Source organism: Pseudopipra pipra, chromosome 2, assembly GCF_036250125.1.
Source record: "Pseudopipra pipra isolate bDixPip1 chromosome 2, bDixPip1.hap1, whole genome shotgun sequence".
In the NCBI taxonomy this organism is placed as follows: Eukaryota; Metazoa; Chordata; class Aves; order Passeriformes; family Pipridae; genus Pseudopipra; species Pseudopipra pipra.
The window spans coordinates 70,661,752-70,681,353 of NC_087550.1; the positions used below are offsets into that span (position 1 = coordinate 70,661,752).

Here is a 19,602-nt window from a genome sequence, read left to right on the forward strand (position 1 = left end):
CATTTAAAATTTTTCCATTTTGGTGTGTTTTTTTGAGACACATTGTAAGAGCATCAATATATTCTTTTATCAGTAAATGTAATAACAACATGATTTATGACTAGTTCATCTACATTGTTTCTTGATCAAAATAAAATTAGAGTAAAAAAGAAAAATTAAAAAACCCGTGTTGTTCAAGGGCTGTCTATATTCATTAGTTGGTAATTTTTCCTGACACACCCTTGTGTACTGGATCAGACTCTACAAGTGAAACTTGTGCTTGCAACCCCTAAATCGTATCAATTGCCTTCTCCTGTAACATATCTCAGGTGCACCTCATAGTTTTATAACTATACATCAGGCTTTCAGGAAAGCAGATATTTTCTGATTATATGGTTTCTTACCTTTTTAAAACAGATTATATCCTTTAGCAAGATTGCTCTGAAATGTAACTTAAATCTCTAAGCATTAAAATATCCATAAATAATCATATATAATAGCAGACTATGTTGCCAAAGCTTCTGATTATTGGTAACTTCTACTGTAACGGGAACCAATGCATTTTAGTCTAGAATGAACATTTTAGCCATAAGCTTCTGTAATCACCATGCATGGGTAAGTCAGAGGAAAAAAAAAAAGAGAAAAAAGTTTCCTACAGCACAAGTAAAGAGAAACTTCAGATATATCGCACAACTTCTGCTGCTTTTTCCAGAGGTTGAAAACACTGAAATCCCACCCTATTTCAAGTGAAATCATTGCTGCTCATGCCCAAAGGTAACTACATTGGCTCTCTACTGAACAATCCCTGTGGCAGAGGAACAGCAGATCATGCTCTTATAGCAGTAAGACGTCTGCCTCTTTAATCTGAAACACAGTGCCAACGGATTAGTACAAAGGGGAACTCCTTAAAGAAACATAAAGCCTTCTTGGGAACTGGAAATCATGCCAAAGCAATGAAAATAAAATGTTTTCTGAAACTGTGGATTTCCATGAATGGAAAAATGCTTTATATCTCTAAGAATGCAGGATAAGTACGGCAAGGTAATCAGTTTTTCCACCTTGTCTTAAACTTTCTGACAGAGAATACTAATGAGAAAAGCATGTTTCATACTCTTCCTTCACCTTTTGTCCTATAAGTGGCAGTAAACCTTTATGTATTATGGCTAGGAAAGGTCGAGGACAGGGACCAGAAAAAATACGAAGAGAAATAACTAAGACTGCCACACAGGATTCTCCACAGATTGAACCAGACAATATTTTTGAAATAAAAAGTACTATATTTATCCTCACTATATATATTTGCACGTGCTTTCTGTATCAAACTGTCCTGATTTCAATGAGACATTAATTTTTAAGTTTCCAGTTTAATATCGGATTGTGTAAAGAGAAACAAACATATTTTAATTGATAAGGATTTGGTGTGCTTTTCACAACATAGTCTATCCCAAACTGTAATTGATTTATTTAAGATGAACCAATACAATGCTGACTTTTTCAGTAAGATATCTATCCAACACTGTTCATACAGACACTACTCAATCAAGTATGCTCTCACATTCAGCCAATTTCTTTCTGGAACTCTGCTTCAGTGGCTGATTGAGAAATTAGTCTCAGCAAATGAAACTATTATTACTTGCTGTACCTGCACCTATTTAGGAACACCTGAGACAAGACACTGTTCAAATCCATCTTGCCCAACTGTTCCTAAAAATAATTAAATGTTCCACTGTAGTGCAGAAATGCATACTGTTCTCTTCCTGCCACCTAAGAATAAGCCTTAAGATTTCTCTCATCACAAAAATGAATTATTTTGTATTTTGCAAACAGTGAAAAAGTAATACAGGCAATACTGTACACTAAAAAAAAAAAACAACAAACAAAACCCAAAAAAAACCAAAAAAAGGCAAGAGCATAAGTGATCTGTACTTTGCTACTGTCAAGTCACTTCAACCTCAAAAATGTTGAGAATTTAGCAAGAAAGTGTAAAAAACCTATTGTGTTAATCATTATGACCACTTAACCGCTGCACTTCTGCATTTGGAGAATTCTGGCTTTTGAAAACTGATTTGGTAAATCTGTTGAATATGTAAATTCTCACCTGAATATGATCTCAAATCCTTTAGGAACACATTTTATTTCCATCTAAAGTACTATTTTATTCTTCACTTGAATCCAAATCTCTTTTTCTTTTTTTTTTCTTTTACTGCTGTGATCACTATCTCAAAAAAAGAAATTATAATTTGGTTACAAACCATTAAAGAGCAAAGTAAAAAATATCTTGACGCTATTAATAGAGGAATTTATAAATTTCTGTACAAGTGAATTTGATTGATTTATTTGTAGATCACAACATACGGAAAAATAATTTGAAAAAATACTACTTATTTCTATTGTTACTATAGTCAACTGTCATCCAATCCTGCAAGTCTTTAACTTTAAACAAGCCTTACAGTGACATCAGAATGTGTAGGAGGTTAACAGATCAAAACTCTAAAGCAACAACAAAAAAATGGAGCAATAATAAGGGTTTTAATCTCTCTCGTGACTCCCCAGCAGTCTAAAACCAAAGTCCAACATGATGCATATCTAGCACGACTTTCATAGTTATCCTCAAAACCTGTGTATGGAAAATTTTCCTTACTTGGACCTCCACTTTCCTATCTCACAGGATAAAGTAGGCCTACTTTAATAACATTATCTCAATCCACTTGAAAAGCCCTCTTAATTCTTATTAAAACAATCCAATCTGTTTGAGGCAAGATTATTGTTTTATTTAGAATACTAAACCTTAACTAATTAAATGCAATATTAGGATGTTAATTAGCATACACAAGCCAGCTTTTAAGAATCCAGTGTGCACACATGCCAGTTCATACAAACTGAAGCCTGGACCCCATTGCCATAGTTTCCCCAACAGGCAGTGCCTAATGCCATCCTCCTCTACATCCCCATTCCAAGAGTCATACATGCAACCCAGTTCATTGGTAATGGGCTTACCTGTGATGATGAGGATCCACTATTTATCCTCATTAAGAACTAAGTGGAAGGTAGCCACCAGTATTTAATGTTAAGACTAGATTCAAATTTCATTATCAACAACAAGATGGTTTCCCTTTTCCCTTAGAACCTAACTGGGTAGTCAAAGCACTTACTACACTGCAAAAAGAAAACACAACTACAATTTAGTACCGGACTTTAGCTAGTAGGACTTTTGAGTTACACCCTCTTTGACTGCCACACTGCTCAGTCATACCACAGTTTTCCAGTTTCACCTTCAGCTTTCCTTAGAGTTATCTTCCTTGACCAAAATAAAAATCACTGAAAAGACAGGGCTCACCTTCAGTTTTGTCAAGTTCATCAATACAAACCAACAGATTTACTGTCTACTGAAATAAGTGGGGTTGGGATCTCCAACACATAGCCTAAACGTTAAAAACTCACCCAATTATATGGACTATCTCATTATTCCCCTGGGTTCTTTTTCCAATCAAACCAGGATAGTTTAGGCATAAGCACCTAATCTAATTCAAGAACTACATTCAGTGAATGGAAACACATGACGGTTACCAACCCCTTCACCAACAAAAATTCTAAAAAAATTAAAATAATAAAGATCACTGTTTATCAGCATCCAAGTATGATCTCACATATATACCCCAATACTCAGTACCAATATATCTTTTAAATATGGACAAATTACTTATGTAACGTAAGCCACCTTCTTTCTGGCAAATTTTGCTCAGAAAGTTAAATATATACTGTACATTTTTGTATACCAAAATATCCAGACAGCTGGTGCAGAAAGGAAAGAAAACCACCTTACATTTTGCATCAGAGAGGTAAGAGGGGGAAAAAAAAAAAGAGAAAGAGAACAAGTACTTTTTAATTTCACTTGGTGATTGATAATCAATACACAAACACATAGTGTAAGATTTTTGAGTACTACAGACCTATGTAAAATAGTCCAAATACCAGATCACAGATGAAAATTAAGGGTCAAAAAGATGGAACATTTACTCAGTGCTCTGGTTTTCAACTTCTAGTGAGTTCTTAATTTATTAGTAATAACTTGTTTTTCTTGGAGAGGGTTCAGAAAAGGTTGGGAGACTTTTCTAAGCATCAGCTTAAAAATACTTACAACTATTCTAAACGCCAGCTTAAGAAATTTATAAATAAAATTGAACATTAGGACCTCTAAACTTGGAGACACATGCTTAGAACAGGAAATGATAGTTTGTTAATAAAGAAAGGTAAATCATTCTCTAGGCTTCCGGTGGGAAACTTGGCAGCAAAAGGATTTTGACCTCAGTGAAAGGTAACTGCGACAAATGACAAATCAAGCAACTTTCTTCTTACAAGTGAGGCAAATGTTTGGCATAAGGCTGGACTGCATTCAGATCTATCATTCCCTGTGGCATATTCTTCTACCTTTAACAAATAATCCTGCAAGCTTTTTGCACTGACCATATTAATTACCCTTTTTTCTCCTCTGAGTAAAGCCACGCAAGCCTAACATTTTTTGTGAATGATTACTTATTTCCTATTCGAAGCACAAAAGCTCATCACTTATAGAATAGGTCAAGCTTTCAGTGCCTATTAGTCCTAGTCTGGAATGAATTAATGCATTTTCCTATGTTCATCTTCCTTTTCTGTTGTAGAAACAGTATATGGGACATCTGTGCAAAGGAAGGGAACAAAAATCCTGTATTATTTTCAGGTGAAGTAAACAGTAAGAAAAGAATACACTTAAAAAATCTATTTTCGTTTCATATTAGGCTCACTGTAACTATAGCACTGTGAAGTTTGCAGTTCTCCCAACTCAAAACAAAAAATGGGGGGAAAAAATGACAAGTAGCCCAGTTTAATTTCAAACGTTAATATATTTTCTATTTTATAGTGAACATATGCATCGTTCACCCCTTATTTGCAGCAACTGTGACGTCCTCATAAAAAGGGGTGACATTTTTAAGATGCCTCTTAAAATAAATATTTCTTTTTATAAAATAATAAAACTTCAAATAAATATTTTTTACACTAAACAATATGTTGAAAAAATTAGAAAATAAAGGCTGAATTTTACTGTAACTGTACAATATACATGAAGTCCGAAGGGAAATCAAAGTCTTGTAATAGAAAGTTTCCGTAAGACAAAATACAATCTAAAAACATACTGATTGATTCACATTCTTCCGAATGTACAACATATTAGTATAATATTTTATGACCGTGCCATGTCTTATGACACCACTTACTTTTCACAGTTGAAAATATTATTGTATATACAAAAATATAGCATATTATCTCTGGCAGAAAACAATGAAAAAAAGCAGTCATTTACTAATTTACAAATCTTGCAAGTACTATTCACAAACAATAGAGTTGCCTAGGAGTGTCTGTGTTGCTTTAGCTTATGCAATATGTGGGTCACAATGTACTGCATCCCTTTTTTTTTTCCTGTATGCCACTAGCTGGATCCTAACAAGCGTATCAGTTAAGATGGCACACACAGAGAAAAGCATTTCACTGCAAACAGCAAAGTACATCCCCAACCCTTCTACTACAGTGCCAAGACCATAGCTGCTTAGCTGGTTGCATATGTATGTTAAAATAATAATCCTTGTTACTTTAGTGTTTCTGACTAGTGATGCTACGTTGGCTTTTCAAAGTTCCTAGGGGGGACGCTGGGAACTTTGCAGCAAACGGTGTTGGAGTGTTTACAGCGGCACCCAGGCCGATTTACCCGGTCGTAACAGCCCTGGCACAACTTAAGGCAACCCTTGGCTGGTAGGTAACACCACAAGCAAGGCAGAAAGAGGGACACTACACCCATGGCGGACCACCTAGTGCAGCAATGTGACTGACTGCAGGAGCAGGGGTTGTCAGCACAGTTGTCCTCATCATCGTTAGAGCAGTGATAGAAGAGGCCCTTCACACAGCAAACGCAAGTCCCGTAATCAACCACGTTCTGGGCTGAGCAAAGACACTGCTTGTCACAAATCCAACATGAGGGCAGGGTCCTCGGATAAGTGCACTCCTTACACTTACACTTTCCACAGTCTTCACACCTGTAGCTGTGCGCTCCCAAGTCTTCTTTGCTCAGTGGCTTCAGCTCGCTCGACTTGAGCTCAGACTTGGGCTGCATTCGGACTATCCCATCAGCAACTGGCCCTGAAGATGATCCTAGAAGTCTTTGCTCAGATGAATTACTGCTCGTACTTGTCCTCGTACTGCTCCGTGAACCTGTGCTGACCGTGCTGATAGATCGGGACAGTGGTGCCCGAGGAGATGCGTGTGTCTGTGTGTGCTGAATCCGGCTAAGATGACGATGCTCGGGCAAGCCATGGGGTCTCTCATTTTTGGATTGGGTTGCTAGCCGAGGAGTGGACTTGACCCCTGGCCGTGGAGCTACCGTAGGTCCCTCTGTGTATTCATTCGTGTTTCGGATGGCTCTGATCTGGTCCAATGACAAGACGTGAACCTGCTGCATTAGGACATCCCGCAGGTCAGGCTCCCCGTGTGGTCTCCCACTGTCACGCCGAGCCTGTAGTAAGGGCTGCGACCCGCTGCTGTGCTGAGCTCTTGTCTCCATCAGTGCCCGGAAGCGTGCTCACCCCGGCAGGCTTAGAACACATCTGAAATCCTAGAGCAACAAAGAGAGGATTCACTATTGCAACACATCTCATGCTCACTCCAGCAGCCTTTCAAGCCTGCAGGACCCTACAGCACTGCATGTAATCAAGTAATGCATCAGTCATTAAAAAAAGGAGTCACATCTGGGGCAGAATACAGGCACCAGTCAGCTGAATGTACTTCCCTTGGCCTGTTCTACCTTCTGCTGTGGAGAGCTTAAGGGGGTTCTTTTCTAGGACTGTGCAGCTTAACTTGTGACTCTAGAAAGTCTAGATTTTGCTCCTGGTAACTAAGACTTCCCAGGCCATCTTCTGGTTAGACCATGGCCTTTAAAGTGATTTCAGCCACTTGAAGTGACACTTATTGCACATCAGGCTACTGAAAAACTTATATTAAAAAAAAAAGTCTGCAAGTATTCAGCAAGTGTAATGTGACCTGCTGATGACAGACATATAATTTTCCAATTTTGTTTAAAAATGAATAATATTTTGGTAGGCTAGTCTCTTTACACATTAAATTTTACACGATGTAAATAGGAAATTTTAGTTTAATACCAATGGTCCCAAGAAAAACACTAAATAGCAATAAAATGTTTGAGGTTAGACATGAAATGAGTTAGTGCTACCAAAAACTTCAACAGCACAAGTAAAAATATCTCTCTTCAGTATTTTAGTGTGTGTCATAGTTGTGTACACCATTGTGATTGTTATTTTAAGGCTCAATACTACAAAAGCAATGTTACCACAGTTGTTTGAGTTTTTTTTTAACGTGTAAAACATTCCATAGACTACATTTCAAATTATAAATATTACTAAGAGTGGCTTGTGGGACAGAGGCATGCATAATATAATCAAACAATGCCAACATCCAAGAAATCTACTTGATTGTGAATATTTCTTTAAGAGATCATTAACTACAAAGTAGAGACCCAGACGTAAAAGTTTAAATGAAAACCCAGTGAAAGACACGGAAGATGAGAATTTGTAAATAACTTCCACGCTCAGATATGCACAAGTTTCAAGTACTGCCCCCTAAATTAGTTAATATTTGGTTTGCCTTTATCATATCTTAAAGTGGCTCCAAAATCCAATTACCTATACAAAAATCCAGAAAATATTTTACAACTAAAACCCAACCAGGAATCAACTGTCTTACAAGAGGTATGCAATGTCTGTAATTATACCTAGAAAAAGCACCATAGTGTTACTCTGAACACATCAGTTACCAACAATAATACTGTACCGCATTATAATAAAATATAGTCAAGCAGTTTAACAATGAATATCTTTATACTAACAGCAATGCAAAACATTTAACCATTTATCTCCCGGCTTCCTTCCTTCAAGTGTTTTTTCTTAAAAAAAAAAATAATAAAAAATCCAACTTTAAACAGTGACCACCTGTTTTAAATACTGTCAAATCCTGGTTTTGGACATAGGAGGTATGTCATGGTGTCCATACCTCACAAATAATAAAAAAAAATAAAGTCTTGCAAACTTGGCTTGAAGCATTGCTTATGTTTTCATCAAATTAAAACCTCTGCCATATCAAAAGTTTCAACCAACAGCCTAAGCAGACGTTCCGCTCATCTGAAATTATCTGAAGATAAAAAATAATAGAAAATAAAATACTTTCCCCATCCTTGAGAGGAACTGGCAGCCCTATCTGCCCTCCACGTCCAGATTTCCGCCAGCCCCAATCAGCCTAGAGGATACTGCCTCTCCAGAAATGACAACCCACTGCAAAAGCAAAGCTGACCCTGACCTGAAGGCGCTTCAGACGACCCTGGGATCGGCGGCGGAACCCCCTTCAGACGCCAAGGTGGGAGCTGGAGAGGCAGCCTCCGGTCTCCGCTCCCCTCCCTGTCTCCGGCTCCATACGGGGCGGGGGGCGCGCAGCAGGTGAGAGGCGACGGCCCCTAGCCCGCCGGAGAGTGCAGACAACCTGGAGATAACCAGGAGACATCCTCTGAGCTGGGAGATGGGAGGGGGCTGCTGCAGTTGCCTTATCAGAAAGTCAAATCCATGTTTTCTTTTAACTCTTTCCCCCTGCCCTCCCCCAAGAGATGCTAAAGGAGGTTCCCCTCCCGGGAAGTGCCAGGCGCCCTGCAGACGGTGCAGACAACACCTCCGGGACAGCCGGGCAAAAGGCAGATTACCCCCTCTCGCCTTGCCCTAAGCACCCATTCAACTTCACAAAGCCAGCCGCTGGAAAAGCTCCTCTTATTTTACGCATATTCTGCAAATTGCCTGACCTTCAGCCCGCCCCGTTCCGCCCTAGCCCGGAGGGACCCAGGAGGCATTTTCAGTGGGGCATCGGGCCGAGCTTGGAGATTCCCCTTTTTTCTCCCCTTGATAGATCCGCTAACAGGACAGGATGCAAAGAACCAGCACATTTATTTGCAAACGTACATTTGCCTAAAAATCCTCACGGAGAGGCACGCCTCTCCCTCCCCTGACCTAGCATTTCTTCCCTTTGCATCCGCCAACAGCAGAGAAGCAGATTTGCCTTTTTGTGAGTACATGTGTGTGATAACACGATTCCCCACTTCAAAGAGCCAAAGTCCACTCTCACCGAGCTCAAGTGCCAGATTGCTAACTTTTCCTAGCTGAGCTTGGCAAAAGGTCGAGCGAGGGGGACGGGTTTCGCATCGTCACATTTGGGGAAATTTAATACGCGAGGGGCTTCTTGCGTGCTGTGGAAAAACCCCGTGTCCTGCTGGCCGGGGAAAGGAGAAGCCTAAGGGAGAGAAGTCCTCTGCCCATGAATTTCTGTTTTGTGGCCAGAGCCTGTGCAAGACACCCCCACCCCCATTCCCACCGCACACACACCAACCACCTCCTTTTCTTTCAAAGTGCTTTGAAACCCCCATTAAGGGCCGAGTGTGTGATCAGACTATGGATTAGGGCAAAAGGGACTTTACCATCGGGGTGGGGCAAAGTGACACACAAATAGCTTGCTGAAAACACCAGCAGCTTTTTTCTTTGGGGGAAAAGGGGGTTGCTACGAAGTAACCCACCAAAAAAAAAAAAAAGAAACAAAGTAAAAATTAAGGCTTTTCCTTTCCCTCCACACATGCCCTCTACACAGAAGAACTTAGGGAAGCACTTTCCTCGTCATACAGATCGAATTAAGTTTCATCACCGGAGAAATAACTAAGTGTACACACACACACACACACACACACACACACACACACACACACACACATATATTTGTACCAGACGTGCACTCACTTCCGAATCACACAGATCTCCCGACGCCACTACAGACGGGCGTAAAACATGCACTGAAAGGCGAGTTTGCTCGCTCTCCCCCAAGACCGGGGGACAAACAGCCCCGACGCTCGCCAACCCCGCAGCGCCCTTCCTTCAGCTTCCCCCGAGGCTTGTCGGAAACCCACGCGTGCCCAGCGAGGCAGGAGCGGGCAGTACCTCCCGTGCCCGGCTCCCCGCAGCAGAACACGTCGGAGTGTGTCTCCTCCAAGCCCACCCCCCGCCCAACTAGCAGCCCCCGCAGGCATTCCTGCGCGCCCGCGCAGCCCTCCGCCCCCTGCGCAGCCTTCTGCACCCCCGAGGCACCCCGTCGGGGCGCAAATGCGGCGCAGCCCTCAAAACCCAGCGGAGCTCCCCCCACCCCTCCCCGGAGAGAAACCGCTCCGAAATCCCACCTCCAGTTCGTCTCTGGGAAAGGAAAGAGAAGGGAAGGTGGGGAGAGGGAGAACCTGTACGAATGGAAAATGGATCGGCCTCAAACATTTCCAGGAGTTTTCTTGGAGCAACCAAGGGGGGAGGTTACTGAAAAGCTTGTTTTGCAAAGAAGGAAAAGGCTCTCACCGTGATCGCGGCGCTGCACCAAACCCCTCTCTCTCTTGTATTTTCTTCTTCCTGCGGTTTGCAAATAAATCCAGCCCTAAAGCAAAAAAAAATTCTTTTCCAAACTCTGCTTTAGTCCAACTTGTAAATTAGAGTAAGAACGATCACCATGTAAAAAAAAAAAAAAAAAGTCCAGAGCAAAGTTAGATCCCTCTCCCCAGATCGATTATAAATACTTGTGTGCGCGTATACACTATAATAATAATAATCAAAACACCTCTCCAGGTCGGGGTGGGTTTTCTTTGCTCCTAAAAAGAGATCAGTCTCACACACACGCTTTTCTTTTTTTTCCTCAATGAACAGGAGGCCGACTCGCCAATACCAAGTCACTTTTTTTTGTTGCTGTTGCAAATGATCAAGAGGAAAGGGGAAAGCCAAAGAAAACAAAATAAAGTGGATCTAAAATAAAATCCCAGAGCTTTCTTCCACTGAGTTCCTCCAAAAAAGCAGCTTGTGCAATGTAGCCGTTCTGCTGAGAAGCTGCTTGCTGCAGGCTCCTCTCCCCTCTCTCCCTCTTAGCTTTCTCGCTCCCTCTGCGAGCGTGTGTGTGTTGCAGGCAGCTCTGTGGTTTGCAATCGGGGGGTTGTTTTGGGAGCGCAGCGGATTTGTGGTGGTGGTTGTTGTTGTGTGTTTGGAGGAGGTGGAGGAGGAGGAGGAAGATTTGAGATCTGAGCTGTAGGGGCTCGGCGTTTTTCTGCTCGCTCGCTCTCTCCCTCTCTCTCTTTTTCTTTCCGGAGGACGTAGGGTGATCTCTCTGCAAAAGCAGCAGTAAATGGCGTCATGTGGATCTGAGGAGGAACAGAGCAGTTGTTGTCCCAGAGGATATATCGCATCCGGTCCCAGCTCATTGGCTCTGCGGGGCTACATTCACTGGCTCTCCCAGCGCCCTGCCAGCACTTTGAGCTGCGGGAGGCATTCAAAAGGGCAGCGCTGCCGCCGAGCCAGCCCGGCGGCTCCGGCCCGTTCGCGGCGCTCCCCTGGGCTGCGCTGCGCGGGGCGAGCGGCAGCCCCGCTCCCGGGGCCTCTCCGCAGCCTGTGAGCACGACAGGCTGCTCCGTGCACAGCCTCACGCCGCTCGGGGTTGCTTTTGTGCTCGTGTATTTACTCAGAGGCAGGCGGCGATAGCTTTGCAGGGGAGCCGAGGGGAACTCGCTTCTCCCGGGGAGAAAGGCGCGCTTTCCCCGCCGCTGTGGGCTTTTGGGGAGACCCGTGTTCAAGTGCTCCCCTTTCCCTCCCACACGATTTTCTTAACCGAGTGGAATAAAGGTTTGCACTTTCTGCCCCTCCCCCCCTTCGCCCTTTCCAGTCGCCGGCCGCGCAGGGAGCAGGAAGGGTGATTACTTGGGGCATTGTCCCGCGGATTAACGCGATTAGGCGGCGCGGAGGGCGCCCCCATGCCCAGGCGGGAGCGCGGAGCGGGGCCCGCGGGGCGCGGAGTGGGGCGGAGCGGGCGGCGGGGCTTTCCGCGCCTCGGGCGGCTGCCCGTGGGGTGCGCGGCGGCCCTGGCAGCAGCGAGGTCCGCTCGCCTCTGCGGGGGATGGGGTAGGATTTTTTTTTAAGGGGGGGGGAAAGCACACAAAACCCCCCTAAACTTTATTTTAATCAGCTCCCAGTCGTGCGGGGGACATGGTCTGCGAGCAGCTCGCGAACGTGACTGTCTTCTGGGCGTTCCCTGACACGGCCACAGCTCGGTCCCTTTGGTACGAGCTGGAAGCACCGACGGGACCACTGTGGCTGGTTGGGCCCGGGCATCTTGCGCCAATACGTATCTGTTAGCTTCCCCGCGTCCCCACGGAGCCATGCACCGAGCACGAGTGTTCCCGCGCCACGTGTGGCACTGCTTAAAAATACACACGGTAAGGCAGGAACGCGCTGCGTTATTTACATGAACAACTCTCGCTGCAAAACCCCCACCAGCCCTCTACTACTCGAGGCGATTTCGCAGGCACTTCCTCTCCTACACCTGCTGGTCACCGCTGTGTGGAGGGGGTGGTCATTCCCGATAAAAACGTGTAAATAAAGAGGGCAGCGTGTCTCACGCAGCCGGCCTTAGGGTTTTCGTGGTTTTATACGCAAGTATCCATTCTTCCACAATAATATTTTGAGCTTGCAACCTATTTTCCATAGTTGGTTGACAGAGAGGTCAGCCGGAGTTACACAGGGCTCACTTCTTCCCTTTCAAGCGGGATCCACCGCTCCCTATCCCGCACAAGAGCTGACGCAGGCCGGACATCCGTCCCCTCCCCACCCTCTTCGACCTGCGGGCCTGCAGACGAAGTGCAGTCCCGGCGGGGCGGGGGCTGTCCTCCGACGGAGCTGCAGCCTGGGGGGACTGGGTTACCCTCGGGGATGCCGAGGAGCGGCGGCGCGGCCGCTCTCCCGCCAGAGGGAGCGCGGCGCCGGGGCGGGGGGCGGCAGGTCACGGCTGCTCCGCGGGGGCAGCAGCCCCGGCGCCGGGCAGCGCCAGAGGAAGCCGCGGGCCTTCGCCTGAGCTTCCCCTCGGGAAGGGACACCCGGCAGCGTGGCGTCTCGGTGAGGATGCATCGAGGAGAGACCTGAGCATCCTCGGAGGCGTGCAGGCTGCGCGCTGTGTGTCAACAAGGCAATCCACGGGATTAGGCTGTGAAGGATGTATGGGTTAAAATACCTGGGAAAAAGAAGACACGATATTCACCTCACTCTGGAAAGACAAAAATCACTTCCTCCCACATGGTAAAGTCAAAATAATTGTACGCAAGAAGTATGCAAGCCTATACACATGGGAAGGGTCTTTTAAATTATTTATCAGTGTTTATACTGAGTGTATAAATAGTGTTTTAAACCAGAAAGTTCATAACACCATTTTTAAATCTCTTGGTCTGTAGTGCAATCGGCAATTTATGTGCCTGTTCTCAAGTACAGGTGTATGCACTTAATATAGAGAGTAGTCTCAAAGACAGATGTGAAAACAGTGAAGCTATTTTTATTCACAAAGTCCATCGTGCATGCAAAATGGTGAAGCATCAATGTCTTATAGTTCAAAAAACCCCCTCCAAAAAACCAAAACTCCAAGCATATAGCATCCAGTGTATGAGTTTGAAAGAGAGACACCAAGCCTGCAAAGATTTGTGTACTAACTGGCACACAGGTAATCGAGAAACAGTGCACAAATCTGCAAAAATGGTGTGCTTTTTTTTTTTTTTTTTTTTTTTTTTTTTTTTTTTTTTGTGTGCGCTTGTGTGTTTACGTGTTGGAAATTCAAAGCTAGTTTCTCAGGCTTTTAATCTGATGGTACCTTGGAACTAGTTTTTGGAGGATTACATGTATCACTCACATTTCACATTTCTTGTCATAGAGAATGACTTAATGCATGTGATTATGTTTCCCCTAGTGGATTGCTCTAACCACTGCAGGATTTTTTTTTCTGCTTTTAGCCCAAGCAGACCTTGGTTTTGGAGATTAAGTTCTTTAGTTTATTTTCAGCAGAGAAATGTGAGTGTTGTGTATGTGTATATTGGTGTACACACTAACGTATGTATACACATACGTCTGTATGCATATGGATGTGTATATTCATGATATATTTGAATTGTAGCAATTCCAGTGACTTCATTTGAAAAGTGGGGCACAGCCACTTGCAAAGGCTGTGACATGACAGACACCCACCTGAAATAGTTGAAACTTTTCTACATCATCCTCAAATTGTTCTACGAGATCTTACTTGAGTTGATTTTCAGACCCAGGACCTGGAAACAAGTAGTTTTCCCCTGTTTTTGAAAAGAAGGTTCATTCATAATTAATTCTTCCTGCAAGGGAATGAAAGTGCAGTAAATTTGCTGACTTTGAGAACATATTTGTGCATTATCTCATGAGTTAATGCAATGATATGCGAATATTGATTCTGCACATCCTAAAAGGACCAAGTTTGGCTGTGCATTGCTTCTAATGCCCAGTAGTTGCTTAGAAACTTAAACCTTTAATTGATTGCCTTCCGTGTTTGTGACTCTGAAAAAGCTAATGTACACAAAATAATTATATAGCCTTTTTAAAGTGATTACCTGCAAAACTTTTTTACCTACTGATATTTCATTGAGATTCTCAGGCTAGGCAAGGGAACTTAGATATATCATAGGGGGAAAAAGAGAAGTCAAATGCACTGCACTGTAAAGAGCTGGACATTTTTATGAAAATAAATAAGGTCCCTGACTCAGTACTGTTAGTTTTGCTTTTGTAATTTTAATTGTAGTTTACCTAAGAGAAATACTGGAATTTTCCCCCCTGAAAAGGGGGAAAATGAACAAAAGCTTCTGGGAACACACTCTGGTGTGACAAGGAGTAGCACTGCTAAATGTTAGAGATAGAATTAATACCTGCCACTCTGGTTGGGAATGCACATGCTCTGCAGCTGCTTGGATTTGGTCTCCTGTTTTTAGTGATGCTCAGATCTTCTGGGATTAAACTACTATTTTTCAGATCTAGCTCACAATAGACACTTTCTTTAAAGGTGATATAGGCCAGATCCTGTGTAACTTCATCCCATCTGGTGATTGCCACAGTATATAGAGGGACAGTTGCCAAGAGAATATTTTCTTGTTGAATACCAAATATACTTATTTAAACTTAAAAAATAAACAAATCCCTTTCCTGATCCTTCCGAAATTATGCTGAAGGATACATACATTTAGTGCTTGTAAGGTAATGTGGACCTTTTGCATGTAAATTGTTCTAATAAAGCTAGTATGCTCTTTGAAGTGTCATTCAATGTTATTTGGGTTATATTTGTGTCCTTGATAAAATCAGCATTGTTTTTTTGGAATTCAACTGTATAAACCTTTCCAGCTTATACAATGCATCTTATAATTAATTCTCTCAAATGCCTTGAGGCCAAATGTTCAGAAATGGGACAATTTGGTGTGGATGGGACTAAGTGCAGTTTATTTGCTATACTGGTATTATAGCAGCCTTTTTATGGTGTGGTTGATTGTCCTAGGGTATTCTTCCTAACATTTTCACTTCTTTGGTAGGAGTAATCATGAGAATGGCAGAACAGACAAGCCATATCTGTTAACGTTTGTAACACTGCACTTTCTAGACTCATTCAGTTAGAGGCTAGATAATGCTGGGCTTGACTATACTAGAATTGTATGCAAAATTAACTGATTGCCTATTAAAATGTTAATAAGTGCTGGTTTGGAAATTCTCAAAATATTTTATAGAAGGATGCAGACATTTTTGTGTTGACCTGGGATTAAAGTGACTCATAAGAAGTGGGAGAGGTCAGTGTTAGAAGTTATGGGAAATTTGAAAGAAGGTTTCACGAAGAGACTTATTACATCTCTACTGTGGTTTGCAGCAGTAGTTTTCAATTTTCTCAGTTGGTAGACTTTAGACTTTTTCTATGCTTTAGAAGTAAAAAAAATCATAAGGCTTTTTTTAGAAAATTACAAATTATGAGACCTCCCATTTAGAAGTAGTCCATAGGAATCCACAGATCACAGTTGGAAAATCACTGATGTAGAGATACCTGAATTAGCTCTAAATTGCCATGTAGTAGAAAAATAAATGAATATCTTGGGTACTGTGAGCAATGGAGATGTAAGAACACAGATACCTGCTCTTCTCAGAAGTGCAAGGTAGCTTGCATGGACCTCCATGCTGTCACTGCTGTTCCAGAACATAAGGTACTTTTCTTCAGTGGAGACTGGAGTTGAAAAAATACTCCAGGAGATTAACAATTGGTAGCATATAGCTTGCAAGTCAGTCAAGGGATACAAGTCAGACTTACAGATTTTGCTGCAAACAAAAGGAAGTAGATTGAGCAATTGTTAAAAAAAAAATCTTTCTTCTATTTTCTGAGATTATTTTTGTTTTCCTCAGTTGAGAAAGACTTGCGTTCATCTGAGTAGCATACAAGCATGTCCTGAAAGTAGAGGTGATGTGTACAGGAGAGAATAATTTCCTAGAATGAATGAATTTTGCACAAAAAGAAAAATAAAAACTTGTGTTACCCCATCATTTGTCTGAAAATCAGAACACAACCAAAAAAACCCCAAACTGTTTGTATGGTTATATCAATTAAAAAAAAAAAAAAGTAAAAAAATTGAGAAAGGCCCTGATCCTGCTGTCAGATATGTACTGTCCTTGTTCTCCTGATTATAATGACAATATCAATGACAACAAATAAAATGCTGGATATTATATCACAGTTTTCTCCATAGATCTCAAACTAGTTTTCAGGAGATGTAGCTATATACATTCTAGAGGTGAGAAAAACCAGGGGAGAAAGAAAGAAGTAGCTTATCTGAAAAGCAAGAACTAGGAGTCTCAGATCCCAGTCCAATCTCTCTGCTGTGTACATGCTGCTTTGCATGGTTGCATGGAGGCCCATGGCACTGATTTCCTTGTGGGCTTCAGAGCTTTTCTGCACAACTGAAATTTCAGAGTCTCTGTCTAACAGAATCAGAACACCCTAAAAAGGAATATGAACTGTTAGATAATTATACTTATCTTACTTCGAGAGGGAAGAGGACAAAATGTTTGACTGTCTAAACAAAGTTATCTCTGCAGGAGCATCCACTCCCACCCCTTGATTAAAGAGTTCCTCTAAACTTCCGTCTCTGCATCTGGTGTAGTTACTCCTATCTCATTTGTGGTTTTGTAATCATCTTTTCCTGTATTTTAAGCAGGCCTATTACTTTCAAAAGCCCCACAGAGACAAAGGCAGCAACAGAGAATCTGAATCTTGGAGCTGTTCATCCTAAAGAAGCCCCTGACTCCTTCTGGAGCCTGAGTGAAAGTCTTCAATGTTTCAAGTCGGGAAGGGAATCCAGCTGTCCACAGCAGCTCCCAGGAAGGTGTTCTAATTAACAAAAGCTAAAGGAAGCATTGGAAATTGTGTCACAAACATACACAATAAATCCATCTGACAGAACAAGCTTGCAAAATAAGCCCACTGGAAAACTTCCTTCATTTTTGAGGTTAAATGTTTAAACCATTTAACATATTTTAAGTTTTCTTATTGTTGCTCACTCACAACGCAATTCAAATTGACTTAAATTATATCAACTTCCGATGGTTTACATTGTGTCAAAGCAGTTGTGTTTTCCAAAGAATGTGTTGTTCAATTTCTATTTTCTTTCTTAGCTCTGGTTATTTTTCCACAAGGACACAAATCATAGTTCTATAAAATCCATTTCTGTTAACGCCTTACTCAAAATTCCACTGCAGACAATAGAAATAATAGCAACAACTTTTATTTAGTTGAATAGCTTTTACACCAGGTAAGGTTTGACTTCTGTGAACACAAGGTCTTTGCAGAGTTAGAGAATATATGTATTTAGATGGTCAATATGTAAAATGGTATGTATGGATGGTAGGTGCTGGGCTGCGGCCTGGGCTAGCAGTAGTGCTTGCATGTTTGGTTGAAGGTGGAGCTTAAGCTGCAAAGGCAAAATCTTCATTCAGACCATCTTCAAACCCAAGGACTTTTTCTGTAGTAAAAAAGGAACAGGAGAGGGAAAGGGTTTTCTCTGCGGTGGGGGGGGTGGCAGGAGGGAAGAGAGCTTTTTGCTGAGACCGTCTCAGATTTAGCATTGCAGAAGCTGGTTCTAAAGGCAAGTCAATGAAATAGCAACGGGAATTTCCTCAGCTCTCCTTCCTGCTTCTGTCTTTGCCTATCTCACCTTTTGAAAACTGATTTGTATTTGTATACATGCGTGTGATCCCGATTTCATTGTTTGCCTTTTCACACAACTTTCACCTACATCCCCTTCCCCTCCCTTCCTCTCATTTGGCAGCCAGTTGGGCTTCTTCCTGCCTTGAATACCGCATTCCCTGGTTATTCAAGCTCAGTCATTAGCACCCTGTCCCCCCACTGAAATTATGAATGAAAAGCCTTGTTGTTCTTTACAAATAACTCGGGCTTCCTCAGTCAGTCAAATTCAAATGGCAGTGACTGCCAGACAAAGCGCCTGTATGATGGACAGTCCTCTCAGCAAGCCATCAAGGCACACAGGAAGTTTTTAAAGGCACACTCTAGGTAGTGCAGTCTGGGCGTTCCCCCCCCCGGGCGCGGGATGGGGAGCGGAGATGGGGATGGGGTGGTGGCAGCCCCCTGCCCTGCTCGGTCCGCCGCAGTGCCGGGGTCGGTGGCAGCTTCGCACCGGCAGCTTGGGGCTCGCCACGGCGACACCTACGACACCTTGTCGCGGCGGGGCCGGGGCCGGGGCCGCGGTGAATGCGGCGGGGGCGGCGGGCTCGGAGCAGCACAGCACAGCCCCCCGCCGCCCCGCGCATTGTCCGCGGGCCCTTTTCACAACGGGGGAAAAGGTAATTGACAGCCCCATTGTCCGCCCCGGCCCCCCGCGGCTTTAAAACACTCCGGGGCCCCAGTCACACGTTGTCAAAGGGAGCTGTCGGAGGTGACGAGTGAAGAAGGGCTGTTCAGGAAACAGTTTGAGCCCTTCAAGTGGACAGGCCTCAGTGACTTCTCCGGCACTCCGGTTGCCACAGGCAGCCCCTTCAAAAATAACCTTAAAGCAATAAATCATACATGTTTCCTGCACTATACAGGGAACAACTGGTTATTTTTCCGCACTTCCCCTCCCCCCCGCCTTTTTTTTTTTTTTTTTAAGCCTAAAAATTATTTAAGCACAGGAAATCAAGCATGTCAAAGTTTGGCAAAGCAGTTTGGGTGATTTAGCAATTACAACACTTCTTTCTCTATGAGCCAATCCTTGGGCTTTGGCATTTTATCTCCTCATTTCCACTGCTTTCTGCATCTACTCTGATGGCTGTGATAACTCATCCCTTGTCTTCCACACAGCGAGGGAAACGCTCTGCGTGGTTCGCAAGGAAAAGCTGTTCACTCCAATTCTTTTCTTTCACAGGAACTCTGTATCCTGGAGTTCAAAAAGATGATGTGGACTCAATCCATCTGTTTATTTAGGAACAAAAACCGTGAACCTGAGAATTACTGCAATGCCTCACCACAGGCAAGTCTGGGCCACTGTATTTTACTTGGTGTTTTACATAGGCAGCACTCGTTGCCCTTAACTGTCTGATGCAGACAGTGTTGATGCATCAACCACGTGTGACACATCATATATGATGTGTGTGCATAATAAATAATGTGTAGGAT

At 43.0% G+C, this 19,602-nt stretch overlaps 1 protein-coding gene and 1 long non-coding RNA gene across 4 annotated transcripts; one reads left to right on the forward strand and one right to left on the reverse strand.

Annotated features, from left to right (window-relative positions):
• Positions 1 to 4,839: 4,839 nt before the first annotated feature.
• SPRY2 (sprouty RTK signaling antagonist 2) lies at positions 4,840 to 11,322 on the reverse strand. 3 transcript variants are annotated; one of them, XM_064645979.1, is made up of 3 exons: positions 10,446 to 11,322; positions 8,374 to 8,553; positions 4,840 to 6,619 (listed from the first exon to the last, which is right to left on the reverse strand). In XM_064645979.1, exon 3 carries the CDS (start codon positions 6,566 to 6,568, stop codon positions 5,627 to 5,629), a length of 942 nt encoding a protein of 313 aa, XP_064502049.1. In that variant the 5' UTR covers positions 6,569 to 6,619; positions 8,374 to 8,553; positions 10,446 to 11,322; the 3' UTR covers positions 4,840 to 5,626. The 3 variants fall into 3 exon arrangements, with proteins under 3 accessions (XP_064502049.1, XP_064502048.1, XP_064502050.1); XM_064645978.1 differs by lacking the exon at positions 8,374 to 8,553 and having other exon boundaries at positions 10,446 to 11,320; XM_064645980.1 differs by lacking the exons at positions 8,374 to 8,553; positions 10,446 to 11,322 and adding an exon at positions 10,280 to 10,298.
• A 688-nt stretch (positions 11,323 to 12,010) lies between these two features.
• LOC135406958 (uncharacterized) lies at positions 12,011 to 17,410 on the forward strand. Its single transcript, XR_010426601.1, has 2 exons — positions 12,011 to 12,340; positions 17,150 to 17,410. It is a non-coding gene; the product is annotated as an uncharacterized LOC135406958 (long non-coding RNA).
• Positions 17,411 to 19,602: the final 2,192 nt, after the last annotated feature.

Excerpts from the sequence above, each read along its gene's own strand:
- SPRY2 (XM_064645979.1), bottom strand. The coding sequence starts at position 6,568 with ATGGAGACAAGAGCTCAGCACAGCAGCGGGTCGCAGCCCTTACTACAG.